The sequence below is a fragment of the Trichechus manatus genome, unplaced genomic scaffold (assembly GCF_000243295.1).
Source record: "Trichechus manatus latirostris isolate Lorelei unplaced genomic scaffold, TriManLat1.0 scaffold00024, whole genome shotgun sequence".
Taxonomy (NCBI): domain Eukaryota; kingdom Metazoa; phylum Chordata; class Mammalia; order Sirenia; family Trichechidae; genus Trichechus; species Trichechus manatus.
Window position 1 is genome coordinate 19693639 of NW_004443960.1, and position 17995 is coordinate 19711633.

A 17995-nucleotide genomic window follows, 5' to 3' on the forward strand; every position below is an offset into this window, starting at 1 on the left:
AATCATTGTTATGCTTGAGCCCATTGTTGCAGCCACTGTGTCAGTCCATCTCATTGAGGGTCTTCCTCTTTTTCACTGACCCTCTAGTCTACCAAGCATGGTGTCCTTCTCCAGGGACTGGTCCTTCCTGATAACATGTCCAAAGTATGTAAGATGAAGTCTCACCATCCTTACTTCTAATGAGCATTCTGGCTGTACTTCTTCCAAGACAGATTTGTTCTTCTGGTAGTCCATGGTATATTCAATGTTCGTTGCCAACACCAGAAGTCAAAGGCAGCAACTCTTCTTTGGTCTTCCTTATTCATTGTCCAGCTTTCCCAGGCATATGAAACGATTGAAAACACCATGGCTTGGGTCAGGCATACCTTAGTCTTCAAGGGGACATCTTTGCTTTTCAACGCTTTAAAGAGGTCTTTTGCAGCAGATTTGCCCAATGCAATGTGTCTTTTGATTTCTTGACTGCTGCTTCCATGGGTGTTGATTGTGGATCCAGATAAAATGAAATCCTTAAAACTTCAATATTTTCTCTGTTTACCATGATGTTGCTTATTGGTCTGGTTGTGAGGATTTTTGTTTTCTTTATGTTGAGGTGTAATCCTTACTGGAGGTTGTAGTCTTTAGTCTTCATCAGTGAGTACTTCAAGTTATCGTCACTTTCAGCAAGCAAGGTTGTGTTATCTGCATATCGCAGGTTGTTAACAAGTCTTCCTCCAATCCTGATGCCATGTTTTTCTTCATATAGTTCAGCTTCTTGGATTATTTGCCCAGCATACAGATTGAATAAGTATGGTGAAAGAATACAACCCTGACATACACCTTTCCTGACTTTAAACCAGACAGTATCCCCTTGTTCTGTTCGAATGACAACCTCTTGGTCTGTGTACAGGTTCCTCATGAACACAATTAAGTGTTCTGAAATTCTCATTTTTCTTACTATTATCCATAATTTGTTATGATCCACATAGTTGAATGCCTTTGCATAGTGAATAAAACACAGGTAAACATCTTTCTGGTATTCTCTGCTTTCACCCAGGATCCATCTGACATCAGCAATGATATCCCTCATTCCACGCCTTCTTCTGCATCTGGCTTGAATTTCTGGCAGTTCCCTGTCGATGTGCTGCTGAAACCACTTTTGAATGATAGTAATGATATTGTTCAATAATTTCTGCATTCTGTTGGATCATCTCTCTTTGGAATGGTGACAGATATGGATCTCTTCCAGTCAGTTGGCCAGGTAGCTGTCTTCCAAATTTCTTGGCGTAAACAAGTGAGCACTTCTAGCGCTGCATCTGATTGTTGAAACATCTCAGTTGGTTTTCCATCAATTCTTGGAGCCTTGTTTATCACCAATGCTTTCAGTGCAGCTTGGACCTCTTCCTTCAGTACGGTTCGTTCTTGATCATGTGCTACCTCCTGAAATGGTTGGATGTCGACCAGTTCTTTTTGGTGCAGTGACTCTGTGTATCCCTTCCATCTTCTTTTGATGTTTCCTGCATCGTTTAGTATTTTCCCATAGAATCTTTCAGTATTGCAACATGAGGCTTGAAGTTTTTCTTCAATTCTTTCAACTTGAGAAATACTGAGTGTGTTCTTCCCTTTTGGTTTTCTATCCCCAGGTCTTTGCATATTTCATATAATATTTTACTTTGTCTTCTCAAGCTGCCCTTTGAAACCTTCTGTTCAGCTCTTTTTACTTCATTATTTCTTTCTTTTGCTTTAGCTGCTCTACATTCAAGAGCAAGTTTCAGAGTCTCTTCTGACATCCATTTTTGTCTTTTCTTTCCTGTCTTTTTAATGACCTCTTGCTTTCTGCATGTATGATGTCCTTGATGTCATTCCACAACTCGTAGTGTTCAATGTGTCAAATCTATTATTGAGATGATGTCTAAATTCAGGTGGGATATACTCGAGGTTGTACTTTGGCTCTTGTGAACTTGTTCTAATTTTCTTCAACTTGAACTTGCATATGAGCAATTGATGGTCTGTTCCACAGTCGGCCCCTAGCCTTGTTCTGACTGATGATATTGAGGTTTTCCATCGTCTCTTTCCACAGATGTAGTTGATTTGATTCCTGTGTATTTCATCTGGCGAGGTCCACACGTATAGTTGCTGTTTATGTTGTTGATAATACAAATTTGAACGTTTTAACTTCATTTACTGCCATTTCAACTTATATGTGATCATTGTCATGTACTGTAATTTTGTTTTAAAATTCTCACTGAGATTATTATTACTTTATAGAGCCAGTATATATTGACATTTACCCATATGTTTACCACTTATTTTTTCCTTCTCTTTCCTTATTTGCATTCCAAGCTGTCATGGATTGAATTGTGTCCCCCCAAAATATGTGATTCAATTTGACTGGGCCATGATTCCCAGTATTGTGTGATTGTCCACCATTTTGTCATCTGATGTGATTTTCCTATGTGTTGTAAATCTTGCCTCTGTGATGTTAATGAGGGGGGATGGGTGTCAGTTGTGTTGATGAGACAGAACTCACTCTACGATATTGGATTGTGTCTTGAGCTGGTTTCTTTTGGATATAAAAGAGAGAAGCGAGCAGAGAGACAGGGGGACCTCATACTACCAAGAAAGCAGGGCTGGGAGCAGAGCACGTCCTTTGGACCTGGGGTCCCTGTGCTGAGAAGCTCCTAGTCCAGGGGAAGATTGATGAGAATGACCTTCCTCCCGAGCCAACAGAGAGAGAAAAGCTTCCCCTGGAACTGATGCCCTGAATTTGGACTTGTAGCCTACTTTACTGTGAGAAAATAAATTTCTCTTTGTTAAAGCCATCCACTTGTGGTATTTCTGTTATAGCAGCACTAGATAACTAAGACACAAGCTTTTTGTCTTGGATCAGTTTTCTTATTCTTGAAGAGTATACCCTGTAGGATTTCCTTCAACAAAGGTGTGCTGGTAGTAATGATCCTCAGATTTTGTTTTCTAAAAAAGTTTTTATTTCACCCTCATTTTTGGTTAACAGTTTTGTTAAGGTATAATTGATATACAATAGACTGCACATGTTTAAATTGTACAACTTTTGACATATATGCACGTATACGTACACATCTCTGAAACCATCATCATAATCAAGACAGTGAGTGTATCCCACACTCCCAACAGTTTCTGTGTCCCTTTGTAATCCCTCCCTGTTGCTCTTCCTCCTCAGGCTACCACTGATGTCCTTTCTGCCACTATAGATTAATTTGCATTTTAGAGAGCTTCATGTATCTGAATTCTATAACGGACACTCTTTATCTGACTCCTTTCAGTAAGCATAATTAGAGATCTGTCCATGTTGTTGTGTGTATCAGTAGTTACTCCTTTGTATTGCTGAGTTGTATTCCATTGTATGGATATACCACAGTTGTTTAGCCGTTCACCTGTTAGCGGATATTTGGGTTGTTTCCAGTCTGGGGCAATTAAAATGAAACTGCGTTGACCCTTAATGGATATTTTTGCTGGATATAAAATTGTATACTTTAAGGATGTTCCACTGTCTTCCAGCCTTCATAGTTTCTAATTAGAAGTCAGCAGACATTTATTGTTTTCCTCCTGTATATAATGTGTTGTTTCTCTCTAGATACAGTCAACATTTTTTCTTTTTCTTTGGTTCTCAGCCGTTTGACTACGGTGTTTTTAAGCATGATTTTCTTCATTGTTATCCTCCTGGGATTCAATGAGCTTTGTAAATCTTTAAGTTTTTCACCAAATGTAGGAAAACGTTTGGCAAATTTTTACATTCTTAAGTTCTTGTTCTGCATTGCTTCCAGGAGTTCATTCTCATATATTTTAAACCTTTTGATCTTGCATTACATACAGATCCCTGTGACTCTCTTCATTTTTGTTTCTATATTTTAGATTAGATAATTTTTATTGTTCTGCAAGTTTTCTGGATATTTCTTCTCGCATCTCCAATCTGCTGTTAAGCCCATCCAGTGAATATTTATTTCAAATATTGTAATTTTCAGCTCTAAAATTTCCATTTGGTTCTTTTTGTATTTCTCTACTGAGATTTCCTATCCTTTTTATTGCAGAAATGTTTCTATTAATTTCTTGAGCATAGTTACAAGTTTTTTAAAAATTATTTTCTGTTCATTCCAATAGCTTGGGCATTTTGGGATCAGTGTTCATTGATTGTCTTTTCTGTGGAACATGGGTAATGTTTCCATATTTCTTAATTTGTCAATTTTATATTGTATACTGGACATTGTGAATAATACATTTTAGAAAGTTTGGATTCTATTACATTCCTTGAAAGATTTTTAAATGCTTTTAACAGCCATTTAAGATAACTAGACTCATACTATAAACTCTATGTGCTCTATGAGGTATCAATTTAGTTCTTTTAGCCTTCATTGGATAAAGTATATACAGAAAGAGAGACAGAGGAGGGGGGGTTATAATTGTTATTCATGGGAGGGTTAATGGTCCAATAGAAGCTACTTAGCTATTACCAGAAGTGTAATTTTATATATTATTTTAATTGATTCCATAGATTGGCTCTTTCCTAATGGTTCTTGGGTAGGCCACTTTATCTAACAAAAAGCAATCTAGGGCACATAATAGTGCACAATGAATACGTGTTGTAAAGTCCAGTTAAGGGTATTATTATTCCATTTTACTACAATGGGCTCCACTTGCAAAAATTCTGTAGACTGGAAGAGAAGAAAGTCTTGGTGGGAACTTTATGGGTATCAAACATTCTTAGTGGCCTGGGCTGGAGAACTTCTATCTCATCCATGTAGACTATATGCTTAATGAAGTAGTTGACTTGGATCTATTGCTTATGATTACCCTTTTAATTCAGATTAGGTCAAGAATTAGCTATTGTCCTCAATCTGATGCCATGCTGAACTACATGACGGGTCGGGAATTGCTAAGTATGTACGCCAGGCTGTGGGGGGTCCCTGAGCCAGACATTTATGAGTATGTGGAAGCCTTTTTGCATTCAATGCACCTGGAAACCCATGCTGACAAGCTTATCTACACATACAGGTGAGAAATTATGCTGCTGTAATCATTAAGCTTTCTGCTGTGTTTCTGCTTTTTGGAACGAATGCCTGCAAATTCCACCTGAGCCCCTCTGTCACACAGAAACAATGACTGTAAAATAACCTAGTGCCCTTCCAGGGTTTGTATGTCAGGAATAAGGCAGATCCCGGTGGTATGACTCAACCTTTTGCAGATATAAGCTATATAGCCTTTGCATGTCAAAAAAAAAAAAAAAAACCCTTCATCTCTGTCTCCATATATTTCTTCATCTCTGAAGAACAAAAACATGTCCCAAATAATAATACTGAAATAAATTACAAAAAAGTCATCTCATTGAAAACGAATTGGGATAAAAATACACGTGCGCGTGCACGCACATGCACACACACACACACCAGGACTTGGGCCTGATGCTTTTTTAGTCGTATCAAATCAACATTCTGGATATCTGAACTAATTCTTTCCTGTTAATTAATGACATGTGACACTTAACTTCTTCTCCCACTTTCTTCCTCTTTTTCTTTCTTTGGCCATAAAGTGGAGGATACAAACGTAGACTGAGTACTGCTGTTGCACTAATGGGAAGGCCCTCAGTTATCTTCCTGGATCAACCATCTACTGGCATGGACCCAGTAGCCCAGAACCTGATCAGGGACACAGTTACACAGATCTGTAAAACTGGCAAAGCTATCATAATAAGTTCTCACAGGTATGGCTTGGTTGGGAGTTATAATGGGTTGCAGTGGGTAGAAGAGGGAATTGATAGAGCTGGGAATATGATTCAATGAGCTTGCCTAAGTTTATGAACTACTCAGGAGGTACTATTGGTAGAGACTGATTCTGCAACAAGGGGTCTCCTGATTCTGCCAAGGAGTTTTAAGAGAAGATAGAAGTCAGGGAGCTGTTTTTACTGTGGATTTAAACATCAGCTGCTTTGAATTTTAACATCTCCTCTTTCTAATATGACCTTAGTGTTGATCATCTACAAAACCAGGCCTTCCCATTGCAAAGGTTACCTTATAATCCTGGTTTTACTTGAACTATAGAATTTGCCGTCTAAAATAAAGTCTCTCAAGCCATAACTCCTTTGTCTTCCTAGCGTGGAGGAATGCGAGGCCCTCTGTACCAGGCTGGCCATCATGGTAAAAGGGAGGTTCACATGCCTAGGCAGCCCTCAGCACCTCAAGAACAAGTTTTGTAATGTATATGCCTTAAAAGCCAAGGTTAATATGGACACGGAAAAAAATAAACTAAAGGAGTTCAAAGAATTTATTGCAAGAACTTTCCCAGGTAATATAGGTAGGGCTGACTTGTGAAAATTGTGTTGAATCATCGTTGTTGTTCTGCTGCATGTTCTCAATAACTAACATTGTCTTGTGAGTTTTTGATGTTTGTTATCCTTTTATACAGAGTTTCTTTTGGTAATTTTTTCTGTGAACATCTTATCCCTGACTATGCTAAGAAACTTTCACAAAATATCAGAGGCTCTGCCAATCTCTTGTAGGAATCAACCAGTAAGATAAAACTGTTTATATGTATTCATCTGAAGTTAAATTATTGAGTATAAGTCTCTACTATTTATCTTTGATTTTTTTTAAGGTTTCCCATCTTTTTGAGCATGTATCCTCTGCCTTTTGATAATACCTCATCTAGGCAATGCTTATGAAATGCAAATAAGAACAGTAAGCTCCCTTTTCTACTTTCAAGGAAATAATCTGGAGATGTAACACATAAAAATCAATCATTCTGCTTCCGCATACTAACTTCAGTGACCTACTCTCTGTGCACATGGCACAATAACTCAGCCGTTTATAGCCAGCTTTTATTTCTTTCTGTACCCACTCCTTTATCTTAATCTTTAAATAGAGAAATGTCAGATCATTTAAGAATTTTGCCTTACTTCGTCTCCATCTTGAACTCCATCAACTGTGTGGCGGCCATATTTTCAGAGTGCAAAATTGAAATCATGGAGGCTATAGCAGTGAAACAATAAATTATATTGTCCTGTACTAAAGAAGTGACAGTAGGAATGGAGAGGAGGAGATGATAGCAAATGGATATTTATCAAAATGGGAAATTCAAGAGGAGGAACCTTTACATGGGAAAGACAATTAATTCAGTATTACTCATATTAATTTTGAGGTATCTGTGAGATATATGGAGCCCTGGTGGCACAGTGGTTAAGAGCTCGGCTGCTAACCAAAAGGTCAGCAGTTCGAATCCACTAGCCACACCTTGGAAACCCTATGGGGGCAGTTCTACTCTGTCCTATAGGGTCACTATGAGTCAGAATTGACTTGAAGGGAACGGGTTTTTTTTTTTCTTTTTTTATGAGATATGCAGATGGATATGTCCATTAAGCAGTTAAATATTTAGTCATTCATCCATTTAATAATACTTCTGGAGTACTTATTGTATGTAGTGTTGAAGATCCTGAATTAACCATATGGAGAACTACATATACTGTGAGCCAGCCCAATATCCTGGTCAACCTGAACAGGAGAGAGGACACAAAAAAACTGAGAACAGACTCTTCCTGATAGAGGTGAACACAGTAGTTTGCTTGTGAACTATGCTGTGATACAATATATCTAAATATAAGGTTGACTGTTTACCAATCTTTCCCCACACTATCCTTGAGCTGTTTCAAATACAACTTACCCATTTAAAGATAGCAGAATTTAAAAAAAAAAAAAAAAAACTAGCATTGGACCTATATATAAATATTATCCAAAAAAAGGAGGAAAGAAAGAAATATAGAAAGTAGAAGACAACTTAAATATACACTTCAATTGAAGATTAAGTCTATGAAATCAGAGGATAATTTTAGGCAAATACTTTATCTAATCTCAATTTAAGAGAGTGCACCCTTTTTAAAAGACCGCAAAGAAGAGAGTTTCTGTTTCCACAGCATGGCAGATTATATATCTGGTAGGTCTTGCTGTTAAAATAAAATATATACATACTGGAAAGCTTAAAGCAAAATGACTTTTTAATGACTTGCTAGTACTCAGAAAAATGGTGAGATAAAATTCAAAGAACCAAAACAGAAAAGAAAAAATTATCAACCTAAAGCCTAGTAGTGAGCAATAATGAAATGCAAAAGCTGGCTTACCCTGAAGCAAATTCCAATACCAGTACTAAGATGAAATACGAACTTTGAACTCATTGCAATTAGATAGCTTAACCTGAAATTCCCATATTAATCAATAATCTTAAAAAATGAACAAATGTTTTAAGTCCCAGATTGGTAGTATCCATTTACATTGAACTGAAGCAAGCATAGAAGGAAAGCATCTCCAGCTTAGGCCCTTAAGATTTCTGCAGATTAAAATCACACATTGTAAGATTATAATCAAAAGCCAACAATCATAGAGACAAGGCACAATGAAGGAGATTAAGCATAGATGCAAACAACAATTTCAAACTCCAAAGACTTCAGATATTTAAAATAACAGTATGGATAGAAAATGACTTTGGGAGTCCCACTTTTAGAATAGCAATGTGAAGAGCTCTGTGAAACTGGTGAATTATTTTGGGGGAAAAAAACCATTTAAAATCTCTAAGAATGGTCCTAAGAGCATATAGCAAATGAAGAAACATTTATGCAACAAAATCTACTAAAACTTTGTAAGAACAATGAGATTCTGTGGCATTTGAATCACAACCCATTCCCTTTCTCACCCTCCCAGCCCAGTGTGATAAAAACTCCACTCCAAGGACATAAAGCCAAGAACACAGGGCTCCCTCTCACAATGCGAAGCAACAGCAGAGGATTCACACTGCAATGGGAGAGGGAAAACAGATTCCACTAAAATAATCCAGCCAGTCACTAAAAAAATAAGCAAGCAAACGACAATAACAAGTACCAGAGGTGGAGACCAGTACTCAGAGTTTTCAACAAAACAGGAAAGTATGACCCATACACAGGGGGAAAGGCAAGCAATGGAAACTCCCTGTGAGTGTAATCAGATGTCAGATTTAACAAAGACTTCAAAGTAGCCATTATAAATATGTTCAGTGGATTGAGTAAACCATGTTTAAAGAATTAAAATAAGGCATTACAACAATATTTCAAGAGGTAGAGAAATATCGGTAAAGAGACAGAAATTATATATTTTTTTAAAAAAAACCAAATGAAAATTCTGGAGTGCAAAAGTACAGTAACTAAAGTTCACAAAAGGGACTCGAGTAGATTTGACCTGGCAGAGAAATAGTTAGCAAACTTGAAGATACATCAGTAGAGATAATGTGATCCAAGGAACAGAGACCAAAAATGAAGAAAAATGAACAGAGGCTCAGAGAAATGTGGGGCACCATTAAGTGTATGTTTATAGAGAGAGAGTGGTAGAAGGAGAGGAGAGAGATAAAGGAGCAAAAAATATATTTGGAAAACTTCCCAAATTTATGAAAAAAATTAACCTACACATTTAAGAAGCTTAGCAAACTCCAAGTAGGACAAATGTGAAGAAATCTACACAGAGATACATCATAGTAAAAATACTGAAAGCCAAAGACAAGAAAAAAATCTTGAAAGCAGTAAAATAACTTTGTATGAAGTAAAAGAGGCCTTCAAAAATGAGCAAGGTAGATCAAGGAAGTTTCCTTCTTTTCCTAGTTTACTGAGAACCTTAATGATTAATGGATGTTGGATTTTATCTGTTAATTTTTATGTATCTATCAAAATGATAGGCAAAAAATTGAATGATGCATTTTCAAAAGAAGATGGAAAGATGTAATCAATGTCACTGAATTGTACATGTAGAAATTGTTGAATTGGTGTATGTTTTGCAGTGTATATTTTCACCAAAAAAAAATTAAATTAAAAAGATGGAAGGAATACACAGTCACTGTACCAAAAAGAATTAGTTGATATTCAGTCATTTTGGGAAGTAGCATATGATCAAGAACTACTGGTACTGAAGAAAGAACCTCAAGCTGCACTGTAGGCATTGGCAAAACACAAGTCTCCAGGAGTTGATGTGCTGGAGGTGCATAGTGAGGTGCTTCAACAAATGAATGGAACACTGGAAGCACTTACTCATCTATATTGAGAAAATTTGGAAGCTGGCTACCTGGCCAACCCCTTGGAAAAGTTCTATATTCATGCCCATTCCAAAGAAAGGTGATCAAACAGAATGCAGAAATTATCAAAAAATATTAGTAATATCACATGATAGCAAATTTTTGCTCAAGAAAATTCTAGAATGACTGCAGCCATACATTGGCAAGAAACTGCCAGAAGTTCAAGATGGATTCAGAAGTAGACATGGAATGAGATATGATTGCTGATGTCAGATGGATATTAGCCAAAAGCAGAAAATACCAGAAAGATGTTTACCTGTGTTTTATCAACTACATGAAGGCATTTGACCAATTTATAACAAATTATAGATAAAATTACAAAGAATGGTAATTTCAAAACACTTAACTGTGCTTGTGCAGAACCTGTATACAGACTGAGAGGCAGTCATTTGAGCAGACCAAGGGGATACTGTGTGGTTCCAAATTAGAAAAGGTGTATGGCTGGGTTGAATCCTTTCACCTTACTTACTCAGTCTGTATGCCGAACAGATAATCCACGAAGCTGGGTTATAAAGAACATGGCATCAGGATTGGAGGAAGACTCATTAACAACCTGTCATACGCAGGTGACACAACCTTGCTTGACAAAAATGAAGACGATTTGAAGCCCCTACTAATGAAGGTCAAAGACTACAACCTTCAGTATGGATTATGCCTGAACATGAAGAAAACAAAAATACTCATAACTAAACCAATAAACATCGTGATAAGTGAAGAAGCAATTGAAGTTGTCAATGATTTCATTCTACTTGGATCAACAGTCAACATCCATGGAAGCAGCAGTCAAGAAATCAGCAACGTATTACATTAGGCAAATCTGCTACAAAAGACCTTTTTTTTTAAGTTTTAAAAAGCAAAGATGTCACTTTAACTAAAGTGTGCCTGACCCAAGCCATGGTCTTTTCAATAGCCTCATATGCATGCAAAAGCTAGACAATGAAAAAGGAAAAGAAAAGATTTGTTGATGAAGTATATTGAATATTCCATGGACTTCTAGAAGAACAAACAAATCAGTCTTCGAATAGCTAAAATTAAAAAGATTGACCGTACCAAGAATTGGTATAACCCATTGCCGCGGAGTCAATTCCAACTCTTAGAGACCCTGTAGACAGAGCAGAACTGCCCCATAGGGTTTCCAGGGAGCAGGTGGTGGATTCAAAGTAACAACCTTTTGTTTAGCAGCTGTAACTCTTAACCACTGCACCACCAGGCCTCTGAAAGATGTGGATAAATGAGCACTCTCCTGTATGTCTGGTAGGAATGTAATATACTTGAAATTTTTTGGCATTATCTACTAATGTTAAAGATGCTCAAACATCTGCCCCAGTATTTTCACTCCTAGGAAAAATGATTGCACATAAGCACCAGGAAGTAGGTAGAGAATGTTTAGAACAACCTAATATGTAATAGCCACAAGCTGGAAACCATGTAACTTATAGATTGCTGCATAACAAATTACCCAAAAGCTTAGTGACTTAAAACAACAATAAACACTTATTTTCTCAAAGTTTCTATGGGTTAGGAATTTAGGAGCAGCTTAGCTGCGTAGTTCTGGATTAGGTCCCTCATGAGGTTGCAGTAAAGCTGTTGGCTTGGTATGCAGTCATCTGAAGAATGACTGAAGCTGGAGGATCTGCTTCCAAGACGGCTTACTCACATTGACATTTCCTCACACGTGGACTTCTCCATAGGGCTTCTTGAGTGTCTTCACAACATGGTGGCTGACTTCTCCCAGAGCAAATGATCCTAGAGACAGCAAGGTGGAAACCACAATGTCTTTTATTAACTAGCCTCAGAAATAATGCTGTATTATTTCTGCAATAACCTACTGGTTACATAGGTTGGCACTATTAATTGGGAGGGGACTATACAAGGACGTGACTACCAGGAGATAAGGCTAATTTGGGGCCAACACCATATATCCACCAACAATAGAGATGTATTTATACACTGAAAACATTACAGTAGTGAAAATGAATAAAGATATGTATACACAACAACATGGATGAATGTTAAAAATATAATAGTGACTGAAAGAAGCCAGATTAAAATGATGTATGGTTGTATTCATATAAAGTAACAAAAAAAGACAAAACCAAACTATAATATTTAGGGCTGCAGACTTGGGTAATAAAACTTTAAAGAATAACAAACAAAAGCTTACCATAAAAATCAGGAAATGTTTGTTTTTAGAGGTGAGAAAGTAAATCAGACTAGGTAGTGGCCTATGGGTGACTTCTGCGGTGCTGGGTGTCAGTTACATGTGTGTTTTATTTGTACATGTGTACATTTATGTTTTGTACATATTTTTTATGTTTGATATGTTTCACAATAAAGGTTTTGATTTTTTAAATTAATCATGGAGACTAGGTATGGACTCATTACAAAAGGAAATAATTATTATTGACATACAGTTTATTTCTTTACAATATCTTAATCCCAATTAATTCCATTTGCAATAATTCCAAGTGTGTCATTATAAATGTAAATACATCTTATTAATTAGGAATGGCTACAATACAACAATAACAATATTGTAACCATTTCTAATTTATAGGATGCATTTACATTTATTATTACAGACTTGGAGATTATTGCAAATGGAATTACTTAGGTTAAAATATTTTAAAGAAACAAACTATATGTCAGTAATAGTGTCTTCCTTTTGTAAGTAAGTCCCTGGGTGGTGCAAATGGTTAATGCGCTCAGCTGCTAACTGAAAGGTTGGCGGTTTGAGTCCGCTCAGAGACTCCTTAAAAGAAAGTCCTGGCAATCTACTTCTGAAAAATCAGCCATCGAAAACCCTATGGAGCACAGTTCGACTCTGACACACATGGGGTTGCTCTGAGTTGTAACTGACTGAATGGCAAATGCAAAAAAAAAAAATTGCTACTATATTTTCAGATTGTACCATCTCATTCCTCTAGTGAATGCCTTCTCTTTAACAGGAACACACTTGTCTGACATTTGTGTCTTACATATGAATTTTGTCTTTCATTGAAGGTGACAGTTGCTTACTCATGAGAGTAGTTGACTGCTGTCCCTTACACACACACACACACACACACACACACACACACACACAGTATGACTGGAAAAAGAAACCACACCCAAATATTATGAGCATAGGCTCAGGACAAAGTTTAGGAGTGGAGTCCTATAGAGTATTAGGTTTTTTGTAAGTCTCAGGTTTTGCAAAGTGAGCATGTGAGCTATCAGTTTTTTCCATGCCTAAAACTGATTAGCCTCCACTCTGCAATTTTTACGAACTGCAGGCATTAAGACCATATTTCAGTAGGAAGTGAATCTGTTGAAATAATTAGTAAGGTCATGTATACCAAAGAGAATGGGCTTTTGGATTATGTTATCTTCTGTATGAGCTACATATATTCTGTCTTCCATTAGTGTGGATAATTGGAATAGGAATTACTTAGGTATTTTTTAAAACTCTGTCAAGTACTGGAGCCCTCTCCATTACTCATCTGCATATTTTTCCTTTCTTAGGTAACATCATAAACCAGGAACATCAAGGGATTATTCACTACTACATTCCCAAAAAGGACATTTGCTGGGGAAAGGTAATTATGAAATCATACCCTTCTAACATTATATGTTAATAGAGGATGGATAGAAAGCACTGGGATTCAAGCATATGGAATGGAAACCTAACATTAGGGGAGGAGCAAAACTTTTAGGTTGCTTTTCAAAGGCCCCTGTAGTTTAATTGATTGAGACTTCTGCCCCTGAATTATACTAATACCCCATGCCCATCAAGAGAATGAGGTTGGAGAACTGCCTTCTCTGTGTTTTTATTCATCTTTTCCTTCTACTTTCTCACTTCCTCCTTTTGTATTTTTTTGTCCCTAAGCCTAAACCTAGAAGAAGTTGGGGGATGGTGGGATGGGAAAAGGGTTCATCTAGGGGGATTGCAATGGTAATTCCACCATTTTTTCCTGTTAAAGGTGTTTAGTATTTTGGAGGATGCTAAATTGCTATTCAATTTAGAAGACTATTCAGTCAGTCAGATAACATTGGAACAAATCTTCCTCACCTTTGCTAACATCGATAAAATGGAAGAAGACCACGAAATAAAGCTGCTATGAGATTCAGTTCCAACCAGTGACCCTTACTTTCTTAGACTGATGCTTACACCTGGATACATTGAGGGACATTTCTCTCTGTGTGTGTATCTTTGTGTGTGTGTGTGTGTTTGACTCTCTTTATTTGTGGTAGTTATGTTCTATAAAAATAAAACCAAACTCATTATCATTGAGTTTATTCTGACTCTTGGTGACCCCATGTGTTACAGAGTAGAACTGCTCCATAGGATTTTCTTTATGGAAGCAGATCACCAGGCCTTCCTTCCTTGGTGCCACTGGGTGGGTTTGAACTGCCAGCCTTTAGGTTAGTAGTCGAGCACAAACTGTGCTACGCAGGGACTTTATAAAGCCCTTCTCCCTCAAACATTGAATTAGTGAGTACTAACTGAACCAGTTGTGTTCAACCTTAGACCTCAGCAGGAAATTTTTTGCCACTCTGTGCATGCACATGACTGCAAATGATGGTAAAAGTACCACAAATGCTTTTAGCGAATAGATGAATTTGTGAATATGGAATCCACAAATATATTCCCCCAAAGAAGAAAGTTTGCCATCTTATTTGGAAATTAAAGTGAGCGGCCTATTGTCAAGAACTGAGAAGAGTCCGAGATTTTACCCTACTTGTAAGTTAACAAGTTAACCTGTCACAGTTTCATAGATGCTGGCAGAAGACATGGGAATCATGGGTCAAAGACAAAGGGACTTTATTACCCATGGCAATAGCACTGGTCAGATTATCATAATTTGTGCCATTTCCCTGAGCTCTAATTCTCACAGAGCAACACAAGGAGAGTCAGGCGATTTATGTATCTTCAGTGGATTGTGTTATAGGAGAAGAACCCTCAGTTTATGGAACCAAAATCTTTTATAATGGGCAGTAAACAAACCTGCCAGACCTTTGCTCTGGAAGGAAACATTATCGTATTATACTTCCCTCTGGTCCAGTGGTGATACCATCTCTCTTCAAAGGCTGTTTTCTCTACAGTCATCCTTGCAAAACTAGTCTGGAATAAAAGGGCAGTTGGTTCTACTGCTTGCAAGTCTTGCAGAAATTCAAGCGATCCAGAAAGAATTGTCTCCGAACAATATCCACCCTCATTTCTACACCATCTTGGCTTCTGGTGAATTTCCCCGTGAGTATGCCACTCCATTGACCACTTTGTATTAATCTGACTGACAGAAAAAAAAAACCATTGCCGTCCAGTCGATTCCGACTCATAGTGTCCCTATTAACTGACAGAGACTGGGACTAAATTCATTTAATTTTTCTTGTACAGTATTTAATTAAGACTACCATCAATAGGGGGGCCCTGGTGGTACAGTGGTTAAGAGCTCAAGACTGCTAACCAAAAGGTCCGTAGTTCGAATTTACCAGCTGCTCCTTGGAAACCCTATGGGGCAGTTCTACGCCATCCTGTAGGGTTGCTATGAGTTGAAATTGACCCAACGGCAATGGGTTTGGTTTTCTGGTTTATCAATAGGACTCCAAGCAGCAGGATGAAGCTAACCTGAAATATTTGACCTCAACCATCCCCCCCTTCCTGGGTCCCAGATTCAGCCAGCTGAAAAAATCCTATAAACCATTTGGGTCTACTTTCAAAATCTGAGTGGCTTTCTCCTTGCATTTCTGTATTGACTTTTTCACTTGACCTGAGGCATTAATCCAGGTGCAACAGGATATATTAATGATTCCTTTTCCTGTGAAGAGGAAGTCCAGGGAAGTTCTATCTTCCTAAAGAGATTCTGACCTGAATGACTTTCTGAATGCCTTCCAGAGTATAGGTGGTGTTTCCTTAAATGCGTGAAGGTCTCTTATCACCACCTCTAAGGTGCAAGTCAATGTATTTTGAAGGGAGGTAAATTAATGCCTGGATTTCATGCAAGAATACAGTCCTGAGGGCACACCTGAAGCCCCCAGAAAGAAAATGTTTTTTACAATTGTTGGTGCTTCCCACATGGGACCCACTTCATTCAGAGGGCATAGGTTAACAATGCCTCAAACATATCCTCCCGGCTGGTTGGTAGACCGTATGATTCCCAGCTCGATGCAAATTATTAAGTCTAGTCCTTGTGTTTGGAAGGACTTCCTAAGGACAAGCCATCCAACTTGTCCTGTTTGTCTAGGCCAACAATCAAATGGCATTAATCTGCCCCCATGGAATGATAGAGCAATGTATATAAGAGTGAGGATGGGGAAGTCATTTATAGGTGTTCATAAGTGTTTTGTGTGGAAGGTTCAGGAACTGGAGCCATCCTCTGCTGTTTCCAATAGACTTCTTAGTAAGTTTAAGGAGAATGGCAATTAACTTGTGGTTAGAGCCATCTGATAGGAGATGGAAGACTCAGTAGTCAGTTAAATTTAAGGTGTGCATGCAACAGTTTTGGAGATTTTGCACCAGGGCATTTTTCTTCATGAAGAAAACTCCAGGAACAGTTCAGAAAGACAGATGATAATTAATGTCCCTTTCTCCCCTATTCCTGCCAGGGTTTAAGGTGTTCTCTTCCCAGGTGCCTGGATTGTGGCACTCCCTCCACCACCATAAAATTGGTTTGTCCCATTCCAGTAGCTGTAACTTTACCTTTTTTCCAGTCATCTTGAACTCTCAGCCAGATCTCTCATCTGGAAGTGTTAGATAAAAGGACAAGTTCTTAAATAAAACTTACAGAACCAGAATTAACTTTGGCTCTCATAGACATCTTTTGGCCAGACTGCCATCCAGAGGATGTACCAATCAGGCCAACCTGGGGTTACCACTGGATAAAGAAAGAAGCAACATGCCCAGGAATGGTCAGGGCAGAATTCTGAATTTTTGAAGTATGTATATGTAACCCCACACCCCTTTTTTCTTGACCATTGCCCAGAAAGTGACTGAAAGGGATGATCCTTTTTCTGGGGGCAACTTCACTCAATGACCATAATGTTTAAGGTGTGTGGGCCAGGATAAGGTAAGGGTAATAGGATCAGAAATCTTGTTGAGTTCCAGTGCTCAACAATACCAGATACCTGCGTGGATGGCAGGGAGTATGGAATGTCCCTGGGATACCTTGACCATCAGCCCATTGTTATGTAACTTTTGTGATAAAAGGTACAACATCTGTAGGCTGGAAATGGTCTGGAAAGTCAAATGCGTGACACAGATTAGTTTCAAGGGCCCCAATGATGTGACCAGAGTCAGCTGATCAGACTGAAGTAGCAATACCATTACCTGAAAAAGAGTCAACAGTAGTTGACCCTCAAAGGGGTAGTGAAGGTCCAATTACTCAATCTTTCAGAGGCAATCAGGAGTCATGCCCCTTGAAATTTGCCTCCCCCCCCACCCCCCCACATCCTCCCCACCCCCGCACAATGAGACAAATGGGTCAACTTTTGGCAGGAGTCACAAATCTCTGCTTCAGAATCATAAAATTATTTACTTTCTTCCCAGTCTATGCTGGTGACTGTGTTACCATGTTCAGTACAGTGATGGATATAGGTAGCAGTGGTGGAAATCTGGATGGTGCAGGTTTAATTAGCGGCTTGATTTCAGTCTGTCTCATCAGAGAATCGGCCTTTATTGTGGTTATCTGTATTAATAACCAAGATGGTTCAATCAGCAGTCATCTCAAAGAGGAGTGTCTTTAATCTGCCAGTCTGTAGTTTTCCAAGTGACGGACCAGCTAGACATCAGTCCAAACATCAGTAAAAATATAACAAGGTTCATCAAGGGGAATATTGGCCAGAGCTATGTTAATGGCCTTGAGTTCTGCCCACTGAGTAGAGTGACCATTTTCATTTCTGCATAGCTGGTGCTGAGGCAGAACACCCCAGT

The 17995-nt window shown here is 38.1% G+C and overlaps 1 protein-coding gene across 1 annotated transcript in view; it reads left to right on the plus strand.

The window, feature by feature from the left end:
- LOC101344529 (ATP-binding cassette sub-family A member 3-like) overlaps nt 1-14189 on the plus strand; it is a 233463-nt gene extending 219274 nt beyond the window's left edge. Inside the window, exons 26-30 of the mRNA XM_004373452.2 lie at nt 4817-5004; nt 5540-5710; nt 6101-6291; nt 13591-13664; nt 14049-14189. Coding sequence (XP_004373509.1) covers nt 4817-5004; nt 5540-5710; nt 6101-6291; nt 13591-13664; nt 14049-14189 — 765 coding nt within the window. The remainder of the gene's footprint in view (nt 1-4816; nt 5005-5539; nt 5711-6100; nt 6292-13590; nt 13665-14048) is intronic.
- The last annotated feature ends 3806 nt before the right edge of the window (nt 14190-17995 follow it).